The 22,623-nt window shown below is 34.6% G+C and overlaps 1 protein-coding gene across 3 annotated transcripts in view; it reads left to right on the forward strand.

Moving 5' to 3' along the window:
* The window catches only part of AP3B1 (adaptor related protein complex 3 subunit beta 1), a 262,084-nt gene that overhangs the window by 224,828 nt on the left and 14,633 nt on the right, over positions 1 to 22,623 (forward strand). For 2 of the 3 annotated variants that reach the window (XM_019462933.2, XM_053907253.1), the window contains 3 exons: positions 1,016 to 1,247; positions 6,416 to 6,500; positions 19,419 to 19,516. In XM_019462933.2, coding sequence (XP_019318478.2) covers positions 1,016 to 1,247; positions 6,416 to 6,500; positions 19,419 to 19,516 — 415 coding nt within the window. Of the gene's footprint in view, positions 1 to 1,015; positions 1,248 to 6,415; positions 6,501 to 19,418; positions 19,517 to 20,770; positions 20,808 to 22,623 lie in introns of all 3 variants that reach the window. The other variant, XM_053907254.1, reaches the window with a different exon arrangement.

The following is a 22,623-nucleotide window of genomic DNA, read 5'->3' on the forward strand; positions in this document are numbered from 1 at the left end:
GGGGGGGGAGGGAGTGATAAAGGACACTTTGTTTTGCCAAATAATTGAATCATAATGTAGGACTGTAAGAAATAAAACAATGTGGTACTGGTTTAACAGCTCGATCAGGGCCAAAAATGTCTCCAAATATGTAAATAATCAGAACATTTGCATTGACAGGTCACTGAGGAAAAGGTAATCATTAAATCATGTACAGACAATTGGTTCAGTATTTGGACCAAAAAAATTAAATTTAGAGGTCAATACATTTAAAACAGTATCACACGAATTAAAAATTGCAACCATGAAAGGTCTAGAAGAAACTGTAAGTGAATAGTTATCTGAGCTCAAAGTAGGGAAAAACTTTTTAATTATTAAAGCAAAGGAAGAAACCACCTTGAATGAGGTTATAGTCTTCATTTTACAGTGAAAGAAATGCAAGGTGAAAAAAGTTCAAGGAGTTGAGATTGGAAATTTTTGGTAGGTGATACCATCTTCAAAAACCTGAGAAAATCAACTGACAAATTACTAAAACTAAAGAAAATAAGCAAGATGCCCAAATATAGTTTACGTAGGGAAAAAACTAACAAAAAAGTTTATAAATTCTAAAAAAAAATTGTATATATGACAGACAGCTTATTCTCTTCTTTTTTTTAATTAATTTTTTTTTAAATTTACATCCACATTAGCATATAGTGCAGTAATGATTTCAGGAGTAGAATCCAGTGATTCATCCCCTACACATAACACCCAGTGCTCATCTCACCACGTGTCTTTAATGCCCCATGCCCATATATTAGGTATATATTGTCAAAATATTTTAATATATGTTGAGTATAGAAAAATTTTAATGCTGTTTTGGAGGCATTTTCTTTACATTTTTATATAATTTCTGATTTAATATCTGTGAGTATGATATTTGTTATCGTGGTTTATGTAATACTTAAGGGAAAATAGGAGTTAATATCCTACAATTTTCAAAGAGAATAACTATATTTACTAATTCATCTTTCTTTGTTTTTCCAATGTGCAATAGGTCAGTACTCCTGTCTTTGTACCAGTGAAAACTCATGTGCTGCTTCATCGAATGAGTGGAAAAGGACTAGCTGCCCATTATTTCTTTCCAAGGCAACCTTGTATTTTTGGTGATAAGATGGTCTCTGTACAAATAACATTGAATAATACTACTGATCGAAAGATAGAAAATATCCACGTAGGCGGGAAAAGACTTCCCGTAGGCATGCAAATGCATGTTTTTAATACAATAGGTAAATATTAATTCTCATTTAAAACTTTATATTTGATAATTAAATACATTTTATTTTTTTTAATTTTTTTTTTAATATATGAAATTTATTGTCAAATTGGTTTCCATACAACACCCAGTGCTCATCCCAAAAGGTGCCCTCCTCAATACCCCTCACCCACCCTCCCCTCCCTCCCACCCCCCATCAACCCTCAGTTTGTTCTCAGTTTTTACATTTATTTTAAAAGTAAAGTAGAATACATATTATTTTATTGACTATATTTGTCAGCATAGTCAGTTTACGTTTGTGTCCTTTTTTAAACTGAATTTATTATACAAAATGAATGCACTTCTTTGCCCTTAGTGAATTGGGTGCCAGCAGTGGTAACATGTATGTACCAGTACTGATGAAAGGATGGATCTCAAGAATCAAAATTGCCTCTCATTTTACCTGTCTTCATCACCTTCCCTCTGTTTCTCTTCCTGGCCAACTTCATTCCCTGCCTGAGTTTAGTCTGCCTTTTTGAGTCATAGCTCCCCTTCCCTGTTTCCTTTTACATTCCATAAATTGCAAAGTGAGGAGAGCAAAGGCTGAGAGGACTTATACTATTCTGTTTGTCTTCCTTTCCAGGTATACAGTGTAAAGTAGCCCATAGTAGGGGCACCAGGGTGGCTCAGTCGGTTAAGCGTCCAACTCTTCATTTCAGCTCAGGTCATGATCTCACGGTTTGTGAGATTAAGCCCTGTCTCAGGGTCTGTGCTGACAGCACAGAGCCTGCTTGGGATTTTCTCTCTCTCTCTCTCTCTCTCTCTCTCTCTCTCTCTCTCTCTCTGCCTATCCATTGAGCGTACACACTCTGTCAATCTCAAAATAAATAAATTAACTTAAAAAAAATAGTCGATAGTATATTACTAGTATTTATACACCTCATGTTTTAAAATATTTTTAATCTTTTGCTACCATTTAGAAATCAAGATGTTTTGAGGTGCCTGGCTGATGCAGTCATTTAAGCATCCGACTTTGGCTGAGGTCATGATCTCATAGTTCATGAGTTCAAGCCCTGCTTCAGGTTCACTCAAACCATGCTTCAGACTCTGCACTCTCTCTCCCGGTCTCCCTCCGTCTCTCTCATAAACAAATAAATAAGAAGAAACTCTTTAAAAAGAAAAGAATTTTAAAAAATAGAAATCAAGATGTTTTTAAATTAAAAAACAAACCCAAAAACCTCACTTTTCTTGGAAAAAAGCACAAGATCTGGCAGTATTGTGCCTTTATTCCAACATACAACAGCACCAGTTGGTGTAGAGGAGGCTGCCCTTAGATGCAACCTGTGCCTTCCACCTGATCTCTGTGCTCATTGTATCACACTGTCTCACCAACTGTCATCTTCTTCCATTTTTTAAGTATTTTGCCAGAAATAATACTTTAAAAAAAATTAAATGTAACAATTGTGTGTTATTTTGAGTTTAAAGATTATAATTAATGTTTACCTCTATTTTTTCTGTTTGATGTAAGTGAAAACAGTCCTAGAGTTTCATTGGGAGAAACTTCAGGCAATAATATCAATTAAAACTGATAGAAGGTTTCTGTCATTGAATCCTGGAAATACTACTATCCAGTTCCAGATAGTTCCTTTTTGTAATACTTTAGGTGCTCAAAGCCTTTTAAGCAGGGAACTGTGCCTTCTTCTACTCATTATTTCAAGTAACTATTCTGTTTTTCTTCATCTTCACCTGAGCTTTTTGACACTGTTGAATTCTCTCCTGTAAGTTTTCATGAGTCATTCAGCAAAGGAAGTCATATATTGTGTTATATTTTTACACAAAGGAATAAAACAATTCCTAACAGATGACATATGGTAGATGTTTATAAGCAACCAAAGTAGAGTTAAAGTGACTTGATTTCATAACCCACTTAATACTTTTAAAAATAATTTGGTAATTAAGGCACAATTTAATGAATACAGAGTATCCTGATTTTTATTTAATTATTTTGTGAAGTCATTACATTGCCAAGGAGTTCTAAAATATCCCAGTTTGTGTTCTTTTTTTATTGCTTAAAATCCAACATTTTTTACCTAGTTAAAAAATTAGTTTAGTTGTAAGAAATGTCAAGCAGCTGATAAATGAATTGTCTGAAGGTTGAAAATGTTATTCAAAGGTTAAAACAGTAGAACAGTATTAACATTTCTTTGAGTTGGCATAATGAGTTGATGAGTTGACCTTTTATTGGCCTATGTAGAATAGAAGAAATAAATATAATAAATTTCATAGTATGGCCTTAACACAGAAATAAAATATGAATGTATACCATTGCCTCAGTACTAGCCATAGGCTTTTCTTTTCTTTTCTTTTCTTTCTTTTCTTTTCTTTTCTTTTTTCTTTTCTTAGGCAGATTTTTATGACCATAGTGTTTTATTCCTTTTGTTGGCATTTTATTGAAACCCTCAAGAAACAGAGTTCTTTCCTGTGCAGTAACACTACCTAGTCTCTTATCAATAGATGACAGTAGAGTTACAGAGTATATCTTAATTAGTCCTCCAAAAACATCTTAATGCAACAAAGAAAAAATACTGTATTTTAATCTTTTTGTGAAATGAGGAAACCGAAATACTTATTTAATAAGCACATATGCATATGTTAAGGAGTCCAGCAGCTTTCTTATTTATCACCAATCTGTTTCCTTTTTGTCTATAATATACAGTGACTTTTGTCTGGATTTTGCCCTGCCTTTAGCATGAAACTGTATTCTCTACAAGAGTATTAGGAATAATGTGCCATGCCATTTTTCCCAAAGAGACCAAGTACCTAAGAGATTTAAAACACACACACACACACACACGCACACACACATGCACACGCACACGCACAACACACACACACACACACACACACGCCTTAAGCTGTAAGCACTATATTCACTGGCTTTATGTTAACAATTGACAAGTTTGAGCGTAGCTAATATTTTACTAGTTATTGTACAAGTGTCACATCAAAGTCTCTGCCAGCCTGTGTGATTTCTTTTTCCATTATTAATAGTATGGTATAATAAAGCCCATGTTTTTCAGCCATTTCTGTATAACCCTTTTGTGTATATAGCACTGATTCAGAAGCTGTATCCAAATACAGATGCCTAATTGAGTAAACTTTCCCAGTGTAGTAGGCTTCAAATAATATAAATCCATTATATGAATAATTTTATGCTGATCACTTTGCTCTTGAAGCATTCATGTAATAAAACATGCCATTGATCATGAGCTGTCCTCCAGAATTAGTGTGGGGCTAAGCTCACAGTTAATTATCTTAAGAATGAAGATGGTACCAAACTGAGTCAAAGGGCTATCAACAAGGCATCTTGAGAACTGTCACTTTGTCAAACGAAATACAAGGATACATGATGTAAAGAGATTTAAATCATGAATACCATCATGTTTTGGAGATGACAGCATTTGCTACCAATGTGTCAGCTGCAAAAAGACCAAACCCCAGTATATCTATGGGGGAAGAAAGCATTAAGGATTTACTCATCATAAAAAATATGACTAATCAGGGGCAACTGGGTGGCTCAGTCAGTTGAGCGTCCGACCTCAGCTCAGGTCATGATCTCACAGTCTGTGAGTTCGAGCCCCACACCGGGCTCTGTGCTGAGAGCTCGGAGCCTGGAGGCTGCTTCCGATTTTGTGTCTCCCTCTCTCTCTGCCCCTCCCCTGCTCATGCTGTGTCTCTCTCTGTCTCAAAAATAAGTAAAAACATTAAAAAGAAATTTAAAAATATGACTAATCAGTGTAACTAACAGAGCTGTGAACTGATAAGGTGTAGCTTTAGGAGAAATGCAAGAAAAGCATCATTACAGTTACTTGCTCTACAATAAAGCCTGTTTGCTAAAGATTTAGGCAACAAGTTTTCTGGTACTTGTGTAGCATCCTGATAAATTTTAGGTTTATAAACAAATGAAATTCAAATCAGAATCAGCAAACCAACATACATCTACCACTAGCAAACTCATAACATTTTAAAATCAACGTCAAACGAGTACCTTCCTATGAGGCCTGATCTTCATTGAACCTATGAAACATAAGCATACTTCTTAATATAATAACCTTATTGAATTCTTCTTTGTCCTGTCTGTTCCATCATTTCTGTCATGGTTAGCATTAAATGGCAAACCATATTTATCGATAAGCCCTTCGATAGTCATAGTCTACTGGATTAGAGTGCCCTTGCTGAAATAAAACTATAAGATATATACAGAATAAAGGTAAATAGAAAGCTTCTGTACAGTATGACTGCAGTTATACTGAACACTTTGAGCAAAGTGGAGATTAGAAGTGGATGGTTTCAATTTAAATATATAACTTATATATAAATATTTGTACTAAATAGGTATATATTTCAAATCCTTCACTAGTCTCATGTGTAGCCAAGCTTTAGAGTCATAGCAGAATAAAATGTTGTTTGTCTTAAGTTTTAGCATTGCCAATTGAAAAGGACCAGTATCGTCTATTGATACAGCTATTTCCCATTCTTGGTTAATCGAAAAATGAATCTTCAGAAATTCCAAACCCTTTTATTTGTTTTTTCATGATAACCTAATCCACTCCTAAATATTCTTCCAATAAGTCTTTGAATCATGCACTTAGACTTATTTGGGTTCCTATAATGCCAGTTGTCTTGGTTAATTTCTGAATACAAATTAATTTCTTTTTTCAGCTCTGCTTTAATTTGCATTTTTAAATTTTGGATTTTTATTTCCAGTTGGAATTTGGGAAATTTTTTAAATTTACTTTTTGTATCTAGAGTAAATACTCCACAATTTTAAGTACATAATCTCTTAAAAGCACCAAGTGAGTCCTTTACAGCTGTTCCAAACAAGAATACATTTCTTTCTCACTTTCAGTAACGATAAGGACAATACTGTAAAACATGAAATTTCTCAGGATGAGGTATATTTCTGAAACAGGATGTGTTCTTTGAAGTATGTGCAGACTTGAGTTGTGAAAAGAAAGCCTTTGAGCAAAATCATGAAATTGTAATTTGCTTTAATATTCTTAGTTTGAAGTTGTTCTTATAAGCCATCATTAAATTTGACTGTTTTAACCAAACTACAAACACGATGTAAGTTTTCAGGGATTTGTCTGCCCCCTTTTCACATCCTCCATGGTTTCATGTCTAAATTATCTTATTTCCTAGAATCTCTTGAGCCTGAGGGATCCATTACCGTTTCAATGGGTATTGACTTTTGTGATTCTACTCAGACTGCCAGTTTCCAGTTGTGGTAAGTTCAATTGTTCTCCTATATTTTATATTACCTGTAAAGGATAGCACATCAAAAAGCAGGCTTTCAGCAGCTTTTTTCTTTGAGAGAGAAACCATTTAAACAAACATGTCTTTCTTTGGCAATGTTTACACTGCCGTAGAATAGTTGTACACATTGTTTACAGCATATGTATTTTTAGTATTGTTACCCAACTTAGCCATTACAGTCTGCCATATATGATTGAAATTCACAGTTTGTTGGTTAAAGTAAGAAGCTACTGCTGAATGTTTTTTTACTTAACTCTACAGTTTTAGAAAATTCATGAGGAAAATTCAGGAGAAATTAAAAACCTTAATAATAGTGAATAGGCCAGAAAAGATATGTTTTGAAATATCTTTTATATTATCTTGAGCTTCATAAGTGAACAGTTATTGATTCTGTCAGTACCTAACACCCATACATTTTTCCCTTTTTACTTTAATTTATAAACTGCCTTTGTTAAAACTTGAAGAACATTTATACAGTTGGCAAAGGTTTCATGGGTGAATACTATTCAAAAGAGCTTTTCTAGGTTTGGGTTTCATTATAGTTATTGTTTTCATATAATGTTTTATAAATTTCTGATAAAGTCTAGGAATTGTTAGCAAATTAATACAAAGCTGTATTCATCCATCTTTCAGAATTAACTTTGAACTCCTACATTTTTCTGATCGAGGATATGATTTGTTATTTTGATTTGAAGTTGCTTTGATTTTATTCTAAAAAGAATTGAAACATTTTATTTATCTAAATCTTAGCTAGTTTACAACAGAATTTGTTCGCTACAATAAAAATCAGCAAGTTTAGGAAATAGACATTTTAAAATAAATTTATAGGTTAAGTATAGTGAACTTTTCTTTTCCATATGCCTTTTCAGTTTACCAGTAATTCAGGCCTAATATTGTACCATTTATTGCTGAAAACCTGCAATGATGAATATAAGCAATGTAGCATAACACATTGATTTTATGCAGATCATCACCTTTATGTTTTGGGAGGTCTGCTATATTAGTGATATATAAAAACTGATTACTTTTCCCAACATTGCCTAGTAATTGTTTATTATTTTTCTATTAGACAAACAACAGAGATCAATATTACTGAGCACAGGACTATGAGTAACATCACTCTAAATAGATTTGCCTCCAACACCAGAGGTATATTCATTTTAATGATTTCAACAATGTGAGTCCAATGACAAAGCTTGTGGACCAAGTTAGGACAAAACTAAGAACTAAAAAAAATTATTTTTTCTTATCAATTTATATGAAGAACCTGCTAGATTTCTATATAATGAGGCAGGGCTCTTTAAATATATTATCATTACAAAGATTTCTTTCCTCTGTAACCCATTGGACATTTTCTTGCATTTTATCTTTTATAATTAACTACATACCTTTAGGGATAAGTATGTAGGTAGTGTTTGATTTTTTTGTCTTACATTGGGGAGTGTATATGAACAATTTTTTCTCAATTTCTTTTAAACGAATTTTAGGAAAATTATGAGTTTATTTTATATAGAAAATAGCCTTAGCTGTTATAAGCATTTACACTAATGTTTTTCTGTTGTGAATATATAAATTATTTTAGATTTTATTAAACACATAAGCATACTAGATCAAAAATTATTTTTTATATGTTCCAAAAAGAACACTTTGTCTTGCATCAAATGTAATTGATCCTGAAGCAATGTAATCACAATTACTCACTTTCTTAATTGGCCTGCCCAAAATCAGAAAATGGAAACCGATCGACAGTGTTTAAATCAATAGCTTCATAGTAGTGCTAGTGGGGGTAGGGAGATAGCGGTAATGGGTAGATCAATTGGTCTTAGATGCCAATCACTGACTGTGCCTTTTGCATAGTAAATAGCACTTTTTGCTTAGTGATGTGCTGTATTAGTCTTGGTAGTTCAATAATAAGGGGGGAAAAAAGCAAGAATGGCTGATAGTGAATTTTTTCCTCAAAATACATTATACAAATCGATAGGTAAAATTATGGACAATAAGAGCATATTTGGTAAGAAGCCTTGAGAAATGCTGGGAACATGGACTATAAGCCTTTCAGGTATTCTTCTATTTATTAAAAGAAAGTAAGAATAAAATGATTCTACTTTAGTCTCTACATTAATTCTGTATCATTATAGCTATATGACACATACATACATATACGTAGAACTATTATATATAGTTATGAGAATACTCAATGTGTTAATGCCTTTTTTTGCTTTGCATTTTAAATGGTAAAATAAGTCCTTGATTAAATTTATTGAGATTTAAAATGTGTATAATACACATAAATGTGTGTCTCTCTCTCTAAAAGTAGATTCAGTGCTTAAATAGGTCTCATGCTTGTGATCAGTAGATACTAGTGTGGTAACTAGTATGAAAACTATGTCTTCACTCAAGTTAGAGGGGTGAGTACTAGCATCCACCCCTCTTCTTTGCCCCAAATCTATTTAAAAGACAGAAACACATTCTTTAAAAGAGAATGAACACTAAAAACAAAATGAAAGAATGTCATTAGCTGACCAGAAATTGTGAAGAGTTGTTGGCAGTTAGAAAGCAAATGGGAACATATCAACAGTAACAGAGAAAATAAAAACCACAGAGCGAAACACTCACGTAAGAAAACTGCACTGGTAAGAAAAAATCTAGCAGAACATGAAGCCTAAAGTGAACAGATGAAAAGTTAGGGTAAGACAGCCATCAAGAAATCAGAAGTACTTCCAGCCCCCAGTTCTCCCACCTTACTCTAACGGCAGGCAACATTCACATTTAGTCAGAGACCTAAAAATTACACTGCAAGGAGAACGACCTACTTTCCTGGAAGGACTTTTGGTGTGGATGTGGAGTCCTAAGACAACAGCAGGGTTTTTGAGTTTGTGGGAAGGAGGCAGCAATGGTCAGAGATGAGGTGAAATGAAGTTCTGTCCAGAAGAGGAGTATTCTCAAGTTCTGTCCCACGAGAGCAAAGTCAGTCTTACACCTGTTTTTGGAGAGATAAGGCCATTGCCTCCCTCTCAACTTCATGTCCATGTAACCAGTCATGCCTCACCCACAAGAAAACTTCAGTCAGCCCACCATGGGAGAGGAAATCCACAGTAATAATACTATGTATCAAGCAATTGCAGTGTGCTTGGCATTGTTCTAAACACTTGTATTGTGTTAATTTATTTAATTCTCAGAACAATTCCATGAGATAAGTATTATTATCCCATTTTTAGAGGTGAATAAACTGAGGCACAATAAGAGTAAGAAAACTGTCTAAAATACAGCTAATAGGTGGCAGACTTGTGTGTGTTAATTAAGCCAGTTCCTTCATTATGAATGAAAAATGGACAGCCTACGGAGGGACTAGACTTTTGAGGAAAAGCATCAATTTGGAAGGGAAGACTCAAGGTGACTACAAAGACTCATTACAAAGGGATAAGACAGTGTGAAAAAGAAAAGAGATAACTTTAAAAATTATAATCTAATTCAAGAGAACACTACATCTTTACAACATTTATTTATTTATTTATTTATTTATTTATTTATTTATTTGAAGGACAGAGACAGAGTGTGAGCGAGGGAGGGGCAGAGTGAGAGGGAGATGCAGAATCTGAAGCAGGTGCCAGGCTCTGAGCTGTCAGCACTGAGCCCAGCACAGGACTCGCACCCGTGACCTGTGAGATCATGACCTGAGCTGAAGTCAGACGCTTAGCCACCTGAGCCACCCAGGCACCCCGAGAGCACTACATCTTTAAAGCAAGAACATATCACTTGCTTTGAAATAGGAGCAATTACAAAATTTTAAATATATTTTCAGAGGTTTAAAAATACAGTGCCAAAAGAAATTCAGTAGATGCACAATAGAATGCCCACAGCTGAGTACTGATTTAGTTCTGGAAGAGGGAGTCAGTGAAATCAACTGGAATAGAGAACAAAAAGAGGTGGAAACTGTGTAAGAAAGGTTAAAAGAAACAATTCGTCTAATAAATCTACAAGGAAAGAAAAGAAATGATGGAGCGAAGAAATAAATAAATTGTAGAAGAAAAACTTTTCCCAAGCTAAAGCAATGTACGACCCTTCAGATTGAAAGGACCCATCAAAGATCAAACAGGATGAATGTGAACTACGATCAAAATGACCACATATCCTTGTGATATTTTTGATAAGGAGAAAACCAATGTGGTGTCTTTCAGAGTGGAGAAGAAAGCAGCTTACCTAAAAAAATAGCAAGAATGTGAATGGAATTAGATTTCTCATCAATACTGTCAGCATTTCTGGTGGCCAGAAGGCAAAGAACGAGGAAACCAAATAGACGTTTTCCAGAGAAGCAGATTTCATCAGTTTACCACCCACAGGCCCTTTCTTGAAAGGATTACTCAAATATATGCTGTAGTAAAAACTTTTGTGTAATGTGAAACAGAGAAAAACACACAGTCCAAAAAAAGTAATGGACAAAGCATTCTAGCTGTAAAACGTATTAATGCGTAAGATAATTGTTCACACAGAATGCAGAAAATAAATTTTAATAATACACTGGAACTAAAATCCTGACATGGACAAGTTTGAGAAGGGATGAATAATGGTGTTATTGTCATGTTTGGCAGAAGGATTGATTAATGGCAAAAAGAGGTTTAAATATGGTTTAAAATATTAAAACTACCCATTAAAATAATGAGAATATGAGATATAACCCCAAATGTCTAGAGATAAGAAGAAGTGATTAAAAATTGATCAGTTTTGGGGCACCTGGGTGGCTCAGTTGGTTAAGCGTCCTACTTGATTTTAGCTCAGATTATGATCTCACAGTTTGTGAGATCAAGCCCTACATTGGTCTCCACGCTAACAGCTTAGAATTCTCTTTCCCTCTCTCTGCCCCTTCTCACTCGCTCAGTCACTCTCTCAAAAGAAATAAATAAACATTTAAAAAAAAAAAAACTTGATCATTTTAACAAAGAGGGAGAAGAACAAAGCCTGGTAAATAGAACACAAAATAACGTGCCTGGAAGGACCACACGTACCACACATACTGGTTATCATGATTCATATCAGGAAGTTCAATTCCATTTACATTAAACATGTAAAAACAAAATTCAGCATATACTATTTATAAGTACCCCACCTTAAAAGAGAATGACAGAAAAATTGAGAATAAAAAGATGAAATATATAGATGTTGTGTGTATGTTTACTATTATCAGAAAGATGATAAAAAGAAAATGAGGCAATACTAACGCTAGAAAAATTTAAAAAGCACTTCACATTAAGAAAATGTTCTATTCATTGCAGTCCTCCACAAAAATATACGTTACAGACTTTTCAGTAACATAGTTTTGTAATATATGAAGCAGAAACTACTGAAATTCTAGGAGAAATTGACAAAGCCATGACCATAGTATATTTTAACACATGCCTCAGAAGTTAACAAATCAGAGAAGATAGATATTTAGATAAACATTCAGGTAAATATACATATACACACAACCTCACAAAATTTCAATAATTCAGTCATCTAACTTGATCTAAGACATTGGTATTTGCAAAGAAATTTTGTTTCCTGAGTACAGGAAATGCACAGTTTTTTAAAAAAGCATAGGATGTACAAAAAAAATCGAAAAATTTTAGGCTAATTTGATTAGAGGAAAAAGATTACACATAAGAAAGATTAGAAAAGAGAAAGGTAATAAAACACAAGATCTTTTGAATTACAAAATAACATGTAATTCTATACCAGTGAATTGGAATCTTTTTTTTTTAAGATTGTTTTAAACATTTATTTATTTGAGAGAGACAAAGTGCTAGTGGGGCAGGGGCATAGAGAGAGGGAGACACAGAATCCGAAGCAGGCTCCAGGCTCTGAGCTGACAGCACAGAACCCACATGGGGCTCGAACTCACGAACCGTGAGATCATGACCCAAGTGGAAGTCAGCCACTCAAACAACTGAGCCACCCAGGCGCCCCTGAATTGGAATATTTAGATGAAATGAATGGCTCCCTAGAAAAAAATGTTAGGAATCAAATTGATGAAATTGTATCAGAACTTCAAAAAAGAGATAATCTCTATATATTATTTAAACTTTGTAGATCAGAGAAAAGGAAAGTATCCATGTCATTCTATAAAGCTTAGCATCACCCCAATTTTAAAATCTGAAAGAATAGCACACGACAGTACATACTACTTGGTGTTGTAAATTCAGATGACTTCTAGGCCTTACAAGTTACCTGTTACTACATGAAATAGGAGAAACATTCTCTTTTAAGTCAGAAAAGCAAAAGAAGGTTACCCATTTTCAACACTATTTCACATTATATTGAAGTTCTAGCCAATATAAAAAGACAAGTAAAAATAGAGGTATAAATCCTAGAAATGAAGAAACAAAACTGTCATTTTTATTCAATATCGTTATCAACCCAGAAAGTCTTGGAATCAACAGCAAATCTATTATTTAATTAGTGAGTTTAAAAAGGTGGTACATGGGCCCCTGGGTGGCTCAGTTGGTTAAGCTCCAGACTTCAACTTGGGTCATGATCTTACGGTTTGTGAGTTTGAGCCCCACATCAGGCTCTGTGCTGACAGCTCAGATCCTGGAGCCTGCTTCAGATTCTGTGTCTTCCTCTCTCTCTCTCTCTGCCTCTCTCTCTCTCTCTCTCTCTCTCTCTCTCTCAAAAATAAACATTAAAGAAAAAATTTTTAAACGGTAGTACAAATCATCAAGTGAAAATCAATAACATTTCTATATAATAGGAATGTCCAATTTTAAAATATTATGAGTAAAGTTGAGATACTGTACTTTCTTTCAAATTAATCTTCAACTTTAGTGTGATTGTAGGCAGAATTCCAGTAGGTCTTTTCAGGGAACTTGACAAATTTTTAAAATTCAACCAGAAACGAAAATGTCATAAATCATAAAAAATGTATTTAAATGTTATATACACAAATGTTTTCATACTCTTTGGGGGCAAAAATCTTAAGACAGTACTAGGAAGGATAAAGCGAAAAGTGATCAGATTTGACTATTAAAATTGTTAAATTTCTCTACAAAGAAAAAGTAGATACCATAACAGGTGAGACATGGTGAGAATGTATTGCAGCATATGTAGTAGACAAAAGTTTACTAACCAGAGTATGTAAGGAACTCTTCAGTCAATATAAAGGAATTCAGCAAAAAAGTGGGGAAACACTAAGAATAGGCAGTTTATAAGAAAAAAATGCAAATAGCCAATGAACATAAGATATTGAATATCACTAGTAACAGGGAAATTAAAATTAAAACATGTCACCAAATTGGCAAAATTTTTAAATAATTTTAGTATCTGACATTGACAAGGTAGAGCAAACATGTATTCTGGTTTACCGTTTATGGGATTTTCGTTGACACCACCTTTTTTAGGGCACTTTGGCCCTTCCAGAACACTAGGTACTCCCACTCTTCTACTTAACAATTTCCTCTTCAGGCCGTCAGGCCTAGAGAAATATTGGTGGTTTGGTGGTTTGCAGAAGAAAATAGATCTAGCCAAAGGTGTTTAAGTAAGTATTGTTTATAGTAGGGAAAATTGCAAATGATAATCAATACGGGAATGCTTAAATAAATTATGATACAACCCTTTATATATGTAGGTTTTGAGTGTCTAGTATGCATTAAGCATTATACTGTTATTTGATTGTTAAAAGTTGCCTACAAGGTAAGTGCCTTTTTTTTTTTTTTTTTTTTTTTAATTTCGTAGATGAGGAATCTTGAGTTTCACAATGGTTAGACTACTTGCCCATTTCTCTTACCTAGAAATGTACCAATCTGGATCCTACAAGTCTGTGAAATGAAATTGTATGTAGTGCAAGTATATGCATTACACTTAAATATAACAGGTAGATTCTTGTATTACATTAAACTATTATGCCATTTGATCCCATTTAACTAGGCTATTTAGAGCTGCCTAATAATAGTACTTTGTTGATGTGTTAATTCCAATAGATACACATCTGTCCTTACTCATTTTCACCATTCCTTACCCATGCCAGGATATCTATGTTTAGCCCCATGTTCAGCCAGAGGGAGATCAGAAGAAAAAGAGGTCAGGGAAAAGAGAAGAGCTGTAAGGAGAAAGAGAAGTAAACAAAAAAGGGCAAAGGGTAGAAAAGGAGGCACGTGAAAACTGTGGAGGACATCCTAGAACACTAATATAAATGAAAGTTTCCCTAAAATAAAGAGGGAACATTCCATCTTAGGCCAGTCTAAGCCAAACCTTGCTTTGAAACTGAAACTGGCTTATAAAGCATGTTATATGCTAGCTATATTAGATTTTTGCATTCGGTTGTGTGTAAACACAAACCCACCAAATAGGGGTGTATTATTCTGCTAGTATAAGAAGAACAGAGGTCAGCAGTTAAAGAGCTGCCAGAGTACCTCCATAGTATCTTCTGGGTATAAGGTTTTTCCAGCGTTTTTTGTTTTCATGTGCTAATGTCATTAGCATGTGACCATGTGTCCTCATGGTCACAATATGGCTGCTCTAGTTTCAGGCTTCTGTCTGCATTCCAGGCAAAAATAAAAATAAAAATAAAAGAAGAAGGAAAGAAAGAAGTGACATGGAAAGAGGAGCCATGTCTGTTTTGGAAAAGCAAAACTTACCCAGAAATCCCTGACAGACTTCTGTTCCTGTTTCACTGGTTATAACTGGGTTACTCAGTCCTAGCAACAAGAGAGGCTGAGATAGAAAATGTTTCAGTTGGGCACATTGTGTACCTGAACCAAATCAGGGTTATGCCAGGAGAGAGAAAAATAAAAAACACAGAGTAAACAAGTTCTGTCTGCCACAACAGTGTTCCACTTTTATTTACATTTGCCTCATAAGACCCATTCTGGATCAACTTCTGTCCTTAGTTTTTCATACATAATTATGTTAGCCATTTTACCAACTACAGAAAATAAAATATCATTGGCCAAAAGCAGTGAAAGCAAAACCAGTCAAGTTGAGTCATCTATATTAGTATTTAACACACTGCAAATTCCTAGTAGGGAAATTTCAAGATCACTTTTTGCCTCAAACTTAAACCTGCTGCTTACCCACCTACATTTTCATATATGCTTTAGAAGGCAAGCCTCCTTTCCCTTCTTTCTCTGCTATCCCACCCTTCTCCCTGGGAGTCAGAGCTACACAGCTACCTTTAATCAAGGGCGTAAATGGTATCCTTCAGGACCGTTGGGAAGGACAAGGCTAATCATTTCATCTGTAATTAAAAAGAAAATACCAGTAAAGAGAGTGTAATAAATACAGTTTAACACAGTGGTCATTTTAATTGTATTCTTCTATTAATAAAATATTTCTATCATGCCCTCCCTATATGTATAAATTTATATATATATTTTACATGTGTATTTATATATAAGTTTTACACACACACACACACACACACACACACACACCACCTATCCATTTACTCTATCAGCCTTTACCTATTTCTTTTAATGTGACTTAGCCTTCCACTACATCACGTGTGGTCTCATCCTTCAAGTGCCCTACCCTCAGTACTTGCCTCAGTCTTAACCGTTCCTTGTCTGCTGCTTTGGGAGGAAGCATCCTACTCTCTTCACCTTGTTCTTATGCTGTTAATCCCATCCTCATTTACTTCCTCTAATGCCTTGCTCTATCAGATATTCCTTAGTTTCTTCCTCTTTACTGGCTCTTTCCCATCATCCTGTAAACATGCTCACGTTTCATTAAGCATTCTTTTGCCTCTGCATCCTCGTGAAGCTTCTCTTGCTTTCTGTCCCATCTTTCCTTGTCAGCCTCCCCACTCCCCCTTCACCTCAGGGTGTTCTGCATTCTGCCTTCCATCTGAACCGCCTTGCTTTAATCCGAAGTCACACTTCCTTCTCTTTATTCCTCTTTGCATTATTTGACACACACATTCTCTCCCTGACCACTGTCTCCCAGTGTGTTCTGCAAGCTACGGTTCTTCCATTTCTACTTAAATGTAGGTCTTCCCCAGGTTTCCGCCTTATCCTTTTTCTTGGTATATCCTCTTTGCCTGTGTGATCTTCTCTCCTTGTAAGGCTTCAGCTCTTCTCTTTACCATTCTGATTACTTCCAAGCTCATATATACTGCCCTGACCTCTTTTCTGATTCTTGAGTTGTATTTCCAATTATCTGCTAAATATCTCCTCCTGGATAATTCACTGGTACTCAAAATATAACATGATTAAAGCCAAATCATTTTGTTTAATCCCCAAAACTCTACTTCTTCAGTAGTTGTCATTCTCCCAGTTTTTCGCATTAGAAGTTTCAAAGTCTCTTCCATCCATCACCATCTCTGTCCCTTTTAATTCTAAAATACTCTCATCTTCCCAGTTTTCAGTGCTACCCACCCTAGGAGAGCAGCCTTACATAGCAGAATAAAAACTACATCTTAAAGCAGCATTATATAGCAGACTGGGGAGTAGGATGGACCTGAGTTCAGATCCCAGTACTGCCACTTACTAGCTATGTGACCTGGGATGTGTTGTTTAACTTTTCTTACCACTGAGTTGGGGGATAACAGAAGCCACCTCTTAGGTTCATTGTCAGGATTTACTAAAGTAAAACACACAATGTAAAAGCCTTGCCTAGACTATTCAATTAGATTCCTAACAAATCTACCTGCCTTGGGTTTCTCCTCTGCTACATCTTACACACTGCCACTAGAGTTTCTGAAATACAATGGAATCATTTATTTTCCTGTGTCAAAAGTCTCTGGTAGTTTTCCTTGTTACTTCAAGAAACATTGAAACACCTTTGTCTTAGTTATATCAGTGAAGTAATCATACACTTTGTCATAGATATCAGGACACTCTAGAGAGTGAAGGGAGACATTAACTGAACAAGATTCCAGGACAACAGCTATAAACTGGGACTGTCCTGGGAAAGTGGGATGAATGGTCATGAATGCATATGATATTCTTTACAGCACACCCCCAGCCTCATCTGTTGACATACCACACTGCTCATCATTCCCCAAACACAGGTCTAGAATACCTAGAATACCCTCTCTCTCCTCTTGAAAATAAAGGTATCTGTACCTCACTCCTGCAGAATTAATCCCTCTTATATGGATTATAATACTTTCCACAAATCTGTAATATAGTGTTTGCCATTTTATAAACATAAGTGAACTCTTCCTCTCTCACTGACTTTCGAGCTTCTAGGGCCAGTCTCACTTGTCTTTAAATCCCCAGGTACTTGCATAATACACGGGATCTAGTTTGTACTTGGTAAATGTGTACTGAATTAATAAATGAATTTGTTGGTTTGCCTTAGACAGTCCACATGTGAATAATTCAAAACCTTCTTTTTTTTTTTTAATCTAGTCCTTGCCTTGTTCCATAAAAGAATTTCTTACAAGAATATATTATATAATAGCATAAAAGTGGGTTTTCTTGGGGCACCTGGGTGGCTCAGCCAGTTAAGCGTCTGAGTCTTGATTTCAGCTCAGATCATGATCTTGCAGTTTGTGAGATCTCACGGTTTGTGAAATTGAGCCCCTGGTTGGGATTCTTTCTTTCTGTCTCTCTGTCTCTCTGTCTCTCTGTCTCTCTCTCTCTCTCTCCCTCTCTCCCTCTCTCCCTTCCCCCCCCCTTCCCCTCTCTCTCTCTCTCTCAGAATAAATATATAAACTAAAAAGAGTGGATTTTCCTTTTTTCTTTTTTCATTTTATTTATCCCTATTGCACCCTTTGATGATGATGTTTCTTAACCTAATGTTTGTTATTTTTTTAGCCACAGTCCCCATTTCCCTATTCACCTTCCCACTGGCCATGAGATCCAGTTCTAACATGAAAGTAGAAGTCCTTTTGGGGACAAAAGCTTTTCTGATATTTAAAAAAAAAAAAAGAATGGATTTGGTTGGCTCATTTATTCACTCTTCTTCCATTATCACTGTTTTTTCTTCATTGCAATGTAAAAGTGGTGCCTGGCAACGCAGCAGCCATCTGGCATCCTCGAGGATGAAACAACACACCAGGGCGGTGGAGTTGAAAGCTCGAGAAACCTGAGTCCCCAACAGCCTCTTTAAGCCAGTGAACCAGTCTTTGACTGGTAACTGCAGAATTTGTTGCATACTAAACAATAAGCACCTGTTGTTAGTTGGATTTTCTGCTTATTTGCAGCCAGACACATTCCTAACTGGTACATTCCTCAACCTAACTTCAAACATGTACCTTAAAAATTTTTTTAAGAAATTTACTAATTTTTTAGACACTATGATCTGTCTTAAGATTAAAATAAATACACTCACTGTTTTTCTATCTGATATAGGTACAAAGTTGTCTTTCCTAAATTCTTCATATCCTGTCATTTGAAATAATTACTTTACATGTTGATCAGTAATGTTAATGAATAACACTACCAAAAAAAAGAGCTTTTGTTTTAAAAAGCAAGTTTTCAGATGAGGCATTATTTTATTAGCACATATCTAATACACAGTAAGGTCACTCCATTTTACTTTTTACTAAACTAATTTTTTTAAAAAGAGATCTTAACAATTTCAGACTAAAGCACTCCGTTTTCTACACTGTAAGCATGCAAAGTAAAGAGAAAATATTACTTCTCTATTCTGTAAGTTGCGTGAAGTGTTCCTCTGGTAGTAGTGGGTATGTGTACCCTTGATGCTCACTTATTTTTAAAATTCTACATTAAATGGTGTATTTACAATAACTGCATATTTTTGTTAAAAAAAATGTGTTTTCTAATTGAGGTAACAGATATATTTCTCTGAAAATAGTGGTGAGAAAATTTTAGCTCTGCTAGTTAAGCCAAGAAGATCTTATACTTTATATGCTGGCATATGCTTTAATTACTTCTATATAAGTGCATAATATTAAAGAGAATGTTTATTTATTAAGCATTTGGTCAGCTTTGATGTGTTTTCCTCTTAGTACCAAGGATGATTGCTTCAATGTTAATATTCAGCCACCTGTTGGAGAGCTGCTTTTACCTGTGGCCATGTCAGAGAAAGATTTTAAGAAAGAGCAAGGTGAGAGATTACTACACTTTACTAGAAATTGCCATCCCAAATGATATGTGCTCATTCTTCTGGCTGGTCTCTGAAATAAATTACCACATGTACATAGCCATTAACAGATGTCAGTGCGTAATCTTTTGGTTTTTGCTAATCCTTTTCTTCTATAAAGTAACCTTGAAAGTATATGTTTGTCTACATCCCTGGCATACTTGAAAATTCATTAGTATGTCTTTAAAATCATAAATTGATTCTTAATTAACTTTTCACTTCTGGGAGTTGTAGGTTTGTCAACCTAATGATGTGCTCTTGTGTTTTGTGTTAGTGAAAATGTGAGGGATTTGAGACTTAGCGAAGTTCTACCACTATAAATGTTATGCCTCTGTATTTTCTTTCACTACGGAACTGTTTTTCATGACCTACTAATGTATTTTTCCCTGCACACATTGAAGTGCCTCACCCTTCAAGATAAAGTCCTAATTATAGCATTAAAATACCTCCATTTTCTTTTGACCTGATTCTGTAGTAAAGAAATGCTATGATGTCAGCCTGTATCAGAGCTGAAATATTTTAAAATATGGACCTAAATAGAAAATATTTTCGGCAGGATGAAAGTATTAATATGCTGTGCTTGCCCCAGAGTCCAGCATGCCTACTAATAAAAATAAATTTTATTTTCTTCTATGTATAATAACTGTGGAAAATAATAACTGGGAAATAACTGTGAGTTTATGTGTTTAATTAAAGATAATACAGAACTAGGGCATATGTAAGCAGTATAGTCAGCAATTTCTTAAAGTTTATGTGAAGGTAGACTATTTTTCTCTCTAGAGGGATTATCATACAAAGATTCCTTCATCTTGAGGTCATTAAATCCTATCTGTCACGCTTCCAGAAAGTACTGGGCACGTACAAATATTTCTGTACCTAAGGAGACACACATGCTTCCTGGCACTTTATCATTACAGTGCCGAAGATTTTTTTTTTTTTTTTTCTGTAAGCCATTGCAGTCCACAGTATTCAAATAACCTGTTGTAGAAGAATCTCACAAAGAACATTTCATTCAAGATTGTAAATTAATAATAATCCTTTATTTTCTGCCTTATTTTTAAGTGATAAAAAAGAATGCCTAAATCCCTGTTTGCATTTGCTTTACTTGGAAGTTGCTTATTGCTGTAGAAGAAAAACATCTTTGTGATTTTATGATTTTATTTTTCTGTTGACGAATTGATGCTTACATTTGCTATTCTTACCCTTTGCTGGCTAAAGCCTGCCTCTCTGCTTTACACCTGCCCAGCAGACCCAGGTGAGTGGCACACAAGTGACTGAATAAGGCTTTGGCACATCTACTGTTAAGGGGATATTCTTTTTTTGAAAAGTGCAGCTACAGTATATCTAAAGCAGCTGATTATCGTGTACCTTTTCTATCCCTCAGCTTTGGTTTAGAATACTTGATATTTCGATGAAGTGTTCTGTGCCGTTCTGTGCTCTGCTGTGACCGAGGGATTTTTCCCTGGCTAGCCATACAGAACCGTAAGCGCGTGAGAGAGGTGCTCTTGGAGAACAGCTGTGGTCCTCTGTGGACTTGTTGCCAAAATTCCTTTTTCTTCTGCCATTTTACTTCTATGGTTGTTGATTATTTTTCTGAATAAATCTGGCAGCTGTTTGCTATGTTTAATAGAGCAGAAAGGCTACTCTGAATAAAGCTATTTGAAAATTTGTTTATATGAAGTATTTGTAAATCCTTCTAAGTCTCTTGGCATTTCTGTATCATTCTTTCTGTCTTCCTGAATTCATTCTTTGATATAGGACTTGATGCTGGCAAATTTACCACAGCTTTAAAGAGTCTTTTCAATAGCATCTTTTTAGTTAGAGATTTCAGCTGGTTTGGTAATCGAGGTCTCAGTTCTCAACTTTACACATTGTACTCGTTTTTTATGCTCCTCTAGGAAGACCTTAGCTTATTTCAACAAATGATACATAGAAAGGACTCCCTAGCTGAAAAATCTTCAATCAAAATAAACATCTATTTCCTCACATTTTATCACTGCAAACTTCTGGATGGTAAAATACCAGTAAATTGAAGTACCTGTGTGTGTCATTACACATGCGTACATGACATTATGTAGTTTTTCTAATTTAAATAAAATGAACTTAGGTACTTAATATCTCATTTCACAGGGCATATATTTTAAGACTCAAGAAGTGCATTAAATGCATTAGTGAGGATTTAACTAGAAAAATTATAAATAAAAAGCATGAGGAATACATTTCTATTTTTATACTAAACATCTATGTAATTTAAAAGTTTGTACAGTATTAAATAAGAATGCTTCTAACAGATTGTATATATTAGATTAATAATTTTTTTAACGAAAAGGATTTATTTCTAATATAAAACCTGATCTGTCATTTTTCCTCAGTTGTTACGTTTAGAGTTCCATGGCTAAACGTGCATGTTTATAAGGTAGGTCGTCAAAGTGCTGAAAGACAGAATGGTTTAGCCTATATATGGAAGTTACCTATAATATTCATAATAGGAACTCTAAACCAGAAGCATGATTTTTTTTCATTGCTATGAGTTTTTAGCATTGCAGAGTTAATGATCTAGCTGTAGGATGATTTCAGGACTGTAAATAACATGAAATCCTCTTAAAAATTTGGTTCCTTGAGACAGTTATAACTATTATAAGAGATGTAAGCTGGCTCTTTATCCAAACTGCCTTCTCTTACTCATTTTCTTCTTATAAATTAAATAGGAAATCTAAAACTTAGGAAAAAAATCTAATTTTACTTTCTTATATTGTGTGTTCTACATTTTAGCATTTAATGACAGCTGATTAACCTAAATTAAGTATTCTGTCCACTGCCTCTCCAAAATTTAGATAAATTCTAATGAAGCAACAAATAGACTGACAGTTTTTAAATATTTTCCTGGTAACTTTACCTTCGTTATATATATATGCATGCTATATAGTATCTAATGTCTGTTTTTTAGAGGAGAAACTTTTAATGATACCTTGGCATATTTTTCTTTCTCGTTAATTTGAGAATACCTGATATATTTTCATTTAGAAAAATCTCTGGTTTAAGAAACCTAGAATGTTTACTTAATTTTATTA

Source organism: Panthera pardus, unplaced genomic scaffold (genome assembly GCF_024362965.1).
Source record: "Panthera pardus isolate Hobbes unplaced genomic scaffold, ASM2436296v1 HiC_scaffold_2, whole genome shotgun sequence".
Lineage (NCBI taxonomy): Eukaryota > Metazoa > Chordata > Mammalia > Carnivora > Felidae > Panthera > Panthera pardus.